The sequence below is a fragment of the Rhinopithecus bieti genome, unplaced genomic scaffold, assembly GCF_001698545.2.
Source record: "Rhinopithecus bieti isolate Rb0 unplaced genomic scaffold, ASM169854v2 scaffold_61461, whole genome shotgun sequence".
In the NCBI taxonomy this organism is placed as follows: domain Eukaryota; kingdom Metazoa; phylum Chordata; class Mammalia; order Primates; family Cercopithecidae; genus Rhinopithecus; species Rhinopithecus bieti.
This window is the reverse complement of record NW_016823852.1, coordinates 35537-40154: the sequence shown is the minus strand read 5'-3', so window position 1 is coordinate 40154 and position 4618 is coordinate 35537. Positions and strand designations below refer to the sequence as shown.

The 4618-nt window shown below is 55.8% G+C and overlaps 1 protein-coding gene across 1 annotated transcript in view; it reads left to right on the top strand.

Moving 5' to 3' along the window:
* Positions 1 to 664: 664 nt before the first annotated feature.
* Positions 665 to 4618, top strand: part of LOC108521898 (nascent polypeptide-associated complex subunit alpha, muscle-specific form-like) — a 6217-nt gene continuing 2263 nt past the window's right edge. Inside the window, exon 1 of the mRNA XM_017861920.1 lies at positions 665 to 1998. Coding sequence (XP_017717409.1) covers positions 665 to 1579 — 915 coding nt within the window. The 3' untranslated portion in view covers positions 1580 to 1998. The remainder of the gene's footprint in view (positions 1999 to 4618) is intronic.

Genomic DNA, 4618 nt, shown 5'->3' with positions numbered 1-4618 from the left:
TGTCTCTATTAAAATACAAAAATTAGCCGGGCATGGTGTCAGGCGCCTGTAGTCCCAGCTACTCCGGAGGCCGTGGCATGATAATCGCTTGAAGCCGGGAGGGGGAGGTTGCAGTGAGCCGAGATCACGCCATTGGACTCCAGCCTGGGCGACAGGGCAACAAGATATTGTAGAGATCTTTCCATATCATATAGGAACCTTTTTTTTGAGATGGAGTCTCACTCTGTCACCCAGGCTGGAGTGCAGTGGCACCGTGTCGGCTCACCACAACCTCCGTCTCCTGGGTTCGAGTAATTCTCTTGCCTCAGCCTCCTGAGTAGCTGGGATTACAGGTGCCCAACACCACGCCGGCTGATTTTTATATTTTTAGTAGAGACGGGGGTTTCACCATGTTGGTCAGACTGGTCTCGAACTCCTGACCTCAAGTGATCCACCCACCTTGGCCTCCCAAAGTGCTGGGATTACAGGCATGAGCCACTGCACCCGGCTGAGCAACGTCACTTACTACCTCTGCTGACTCGGGAGCAAATCTCACATATAAATTCCTCCACGTGTGGAGGCGTTTCCCTTCCCTTGCTGTGTCTGCATTCGTCAGCAGCCATGCTAAGCGACTGGACCATAATGGAGCATCACAAAGTGTTATTTTATTTTATTATTTTATTTTATGTTTTTTGAGACAGAGTCTCGCTCCTCCCGTCCACTTGCCGGCGCTCCTCGGGTTTCGGGCCACGGCTCTCTCCTCCGGGAGCGGCGGCGCTGTAGGAAGCCTGGTCCTCTCCCTCTGCGATCACAGCCATCTCTCGCGGATGCCGCTGGACTGACGCCGCCCGCCGGGAGCCCTCCTCGAATCCCGCCCGCGCAACTCCCACGCCACAGCCCTGGGCCATCCCTGCTCCCGCGCGGCCCGGGTCGCCTCCCTCCTACCTCGCCTCCCCAAGGCCCCAGCGCGCCGGGGCTTCCCTGTCCCGGGCGCCTGCTCGTGGCGGCGGGCGGGCTCCTTGCCCCGCTCTTCAGGGTCAGCGCCGGCTCCTGCGCCTCCCCTCCTTCCTATCGCGGCCTGCTCCTCTCACCTGCCTTCTCCGAGCTGATGCCAAGGCCGGACGGACGCGACAAAGGCCTGCTGCCGAACGTGACCTGTCCGCGGAGTAGACAGACGCACCCCCTGACCGTCAGACTCAGGAGACCCGGAGGGCAGGAGTGGAGGGCGCGCCTGCGCACCCCTTCCCGGCGCTCGCCAGTCACGTGGGACCGCGAGTGGCGCCACTCCCGGAAACGCCCCTCCGGAAACGCGAGCTGCGGAGCGGGGTTCCGCCTGGGCCGGGCTCTAGAGCCTGCGCCGCGCGGGAGTCATTGCGTGCCGACTTCCGTGTCGTCGCTCTCCCCTCCCAAAAGCGCTCGGCCGCGAGGACCGCGGCCGCGAGGACCGGCGCCGCCGGCGATTTCCCCGCCTTTGTGTCGCGGGGCTGCCCGCTGCGCGTTATTTGGTGTGATACGGGAGCTCGGCGGTGATCCCGAGCCCCACGCGAACCTCCCTGCGTCCCTGCTAGTGCCTGGCGCCGTCACTGACGCTGAGGCGTGAACACGGAGCCGGCCCAGAGGGGCTCTTCTCCCGGACGCCAAGGCCACCCGGCGCCGCCGGCCGCAGGGCCGGGCAGAGGGGACCTGTAGGGAGCCGCGGGCCGCATCCCTCCCGGAGGTCTGCGAGCTTCTTGAGGCCTCACGCCCTCTTTTGAGCCCCGCCGCTGCCTTGTGGCGCTTCTCCTCCATCCCTGCGGGTGACCATCGACCGCGTTCCCCAGGCCTTGCTCACTTCTTGGTTACGGGCCAGGGGGTGCTCCTGCCCGACCCTCGGCATTGCCCAAGGGAGTTTGCACTTCCCTCTGTGCTGTGCCAAGCCTCTGTGGAGAAGAGCCGTCCACCTGCCTGACTGGGCCCAGCTTTGGGGAAGACCTTCTTGGTTTTGTCTGCTGGCTGGACTGACCCTGGCCCTCAGCCCAGGTGAGGCGACCAGTGGCATGATGCCCAGGTGGAACATGGATTTCTCTCCAGGGTGGCAGAAGAATGGTTTAGAGGCAGCAGTGGGATGGGGGAGAATCCTGACCCCGTCTCAAAAGGTCAAGATACGCCAGGTCTGGGGGAGAAACGTCACTACTCTAGAGGCCTGAGAGCTTGGTTTGGTGCAAATCTGGGAATCCCTCCACACTTTAATTTCTTTAATCCTGCTAACAGTTAACAACTTCCTCCAGGCTGACACCTCAGGAATAAACTCCTTCACCTGTGTTCCCTTTCTGTTTCCTCTGTTCTTTCCTCCAATCCTTAATTTTTTTTTTTTTTAGATGGAGTCTCGCTCTGTTGCCCAGGCTGGAGTGCAGTGGCATGATCCTGGCTCACTGCAACCTCCGCCTCCTGGGCTCAAGCGATTCTCCTGCCTCAGCCTCTCAAGCAGCTGGGATTACAGGCGTCTGCCACCACGCTGGGCTAATTTTTGTAATTTTAGTAGAGACAGGGTTACACCATGTTGGCCAGGCTGGTCTTGAACTCCTAACCTCAAGTGATCCACCCACCTCGGCCTCCCAAAGGGCTGGGATCAGAGGCTTTTTTTCCTTTTGAGATGGAGCCTAACTCTGTCACCCGGGCTGGAGTGCGGTGGCGTCATCTCGGCTCGCTGCAACCTCCACCTCCTGAGTTCCAGCGATTCACATGTCTCAGCTTCCCAAGTAGCTGGGACTACAAGCACGTGCCACCACACCAGCTAATTTTTGTATTTTAGCAATTTTGTATTTAGCAAACTGATCTGGAACTCCTGGCCTCAAGTGATCTGCCAACCTCAGTCTCCCAAAGGGGATTACAGGCATGAGCTACCACGCTGGCTTCCTCCAATCCTTTCTAAAAACCATGTCACTCATTTGCTTAAAGTCTAGGCCAGGTGTGGTGACTCACATGTATAATCCAAGCATTTTAGGAGGCTGAGGCAGGAGGATCGCTTGAGCTCAGGAGTGGGAGACCAGCCAGGGTGGGCAACATAGTGAGCCCCCTTCTCTAAAAAATAAATAAATAAAACCTTTGTTAACTATAGGATGGATGCATAGACGGATAATGTATCAGTTAGAAGCACTTTTGGCTTCACAGCAGAAACTCCAAGTGTGATTTGAACCAATAGGGATTTATTTTTCTCCCATTACAGGAATCCTGGAGGTAGATGTGACTGGCATTACTTCAGCAGCCCAGTGGTGTCAGGGCCAACAATTGCAGGGCCAGGCTTTGCAATTCTGTGACTTTCCCTCATGGTCACAAAAGGATTGCCACAACTCCAGACAGCACACCATGTTCTGGCTGTAAGAACAGGGAAATGATAGTTACAGAGATGTTTATCTCTTTATCATGAAAGCAAAATTCTCAGAGGCTCCCCAGTAGGCTTCTACGTACATCTCACTGGCCAGAAGCAAGTCGTGTGCCCAGTGCTGCTGTGAAGCTTAGAGAAGTTGGCACTAAGCGTTCCCAGTGTTTGTAGTGAACGGGAGTTGGGGAGGCGAGCGTGGACTTAACTGTGGTGGTGGACATCTGTCATTGGGACTGCCCAACATCTTTTGAATATCTTTTTTCCATTTTGATAGTTCTGTCAAGGGGAATCCTGTCATTCCCACTTAGAACTCAGGATTTCATTGGTCTGCCCCCCTTTGCCACTAGGGGAGATGAGGCAGAGGCTGCTATGCCGGGACACCCATGGGCTAGCTGGTGGGGCAACCATTTTGCTAAATTTGGTCCTGGCAAACCAAGCAGTGTATTTTGGGAGTTCACACTGGTTGTGTCAGCTTCCTGCCACAGCAATTCTAGGGCTGGTGGGGGCAGCCGACCCCTTACTCAGACCTGACTTAGTTCTGGCAGGGAATCTTGGCATTGTGCCCAGAAAGTTAGCCTCATCTGTCAGCCATTCTACAGCTCTTCAGAAATCCACTTCTACTTAAACTAGCCAGACTAGGTTTGATTGTTTGCACTTGTTATGAATCGAATTGTGTCCCCAAAAAAGCTCTGGTGAAGTCCTAAGCCCCAGTAACTGTGAGTATGACCTTATTTCGGAATGTAACTGATTACAGATATATTCAAGTTAAGATGAGGTCGTATGGGTGAGCCCTAATCCAATATGGCCGCTGGCCTTGTAAGAAGAAGGAAATTTGGACACAGACATATGAGGAAGGCCATGTGCATTAAGAGTTCTCCAGATACACAGAGCCAATACATTTATGAGAGGAGATTTACTATAGGAATTGGCTCACATGATTATGGAGGCTGAGCAGTGCCATGATCTGTCAGTCTGTCGCCTGCACGCTGGAGAGGCAAGACAGCCATGGTGGGGCCGGGCGCGGTGGCTCATGCCTGTAATCCCAGCACTTGGGAGGCCGAGACGGGAGGATCACGAGCTCAGGAGATCGAGACCATCCTGGCTAACACGGTGAAACCCCGTCTCTACTAAAAATACAAAAAACTAGCCGGGCGAGGTGGCGGGCGCCTGTAGTCCCAGCTACTCCGGAGGCTGAGGCAGGAGAATGGCGTAAACCCGGGAGGCGGAGCTTGCGGTGAGCTGAGATCCGACCACTGCACTCCAGCCTGGGTGACAGAG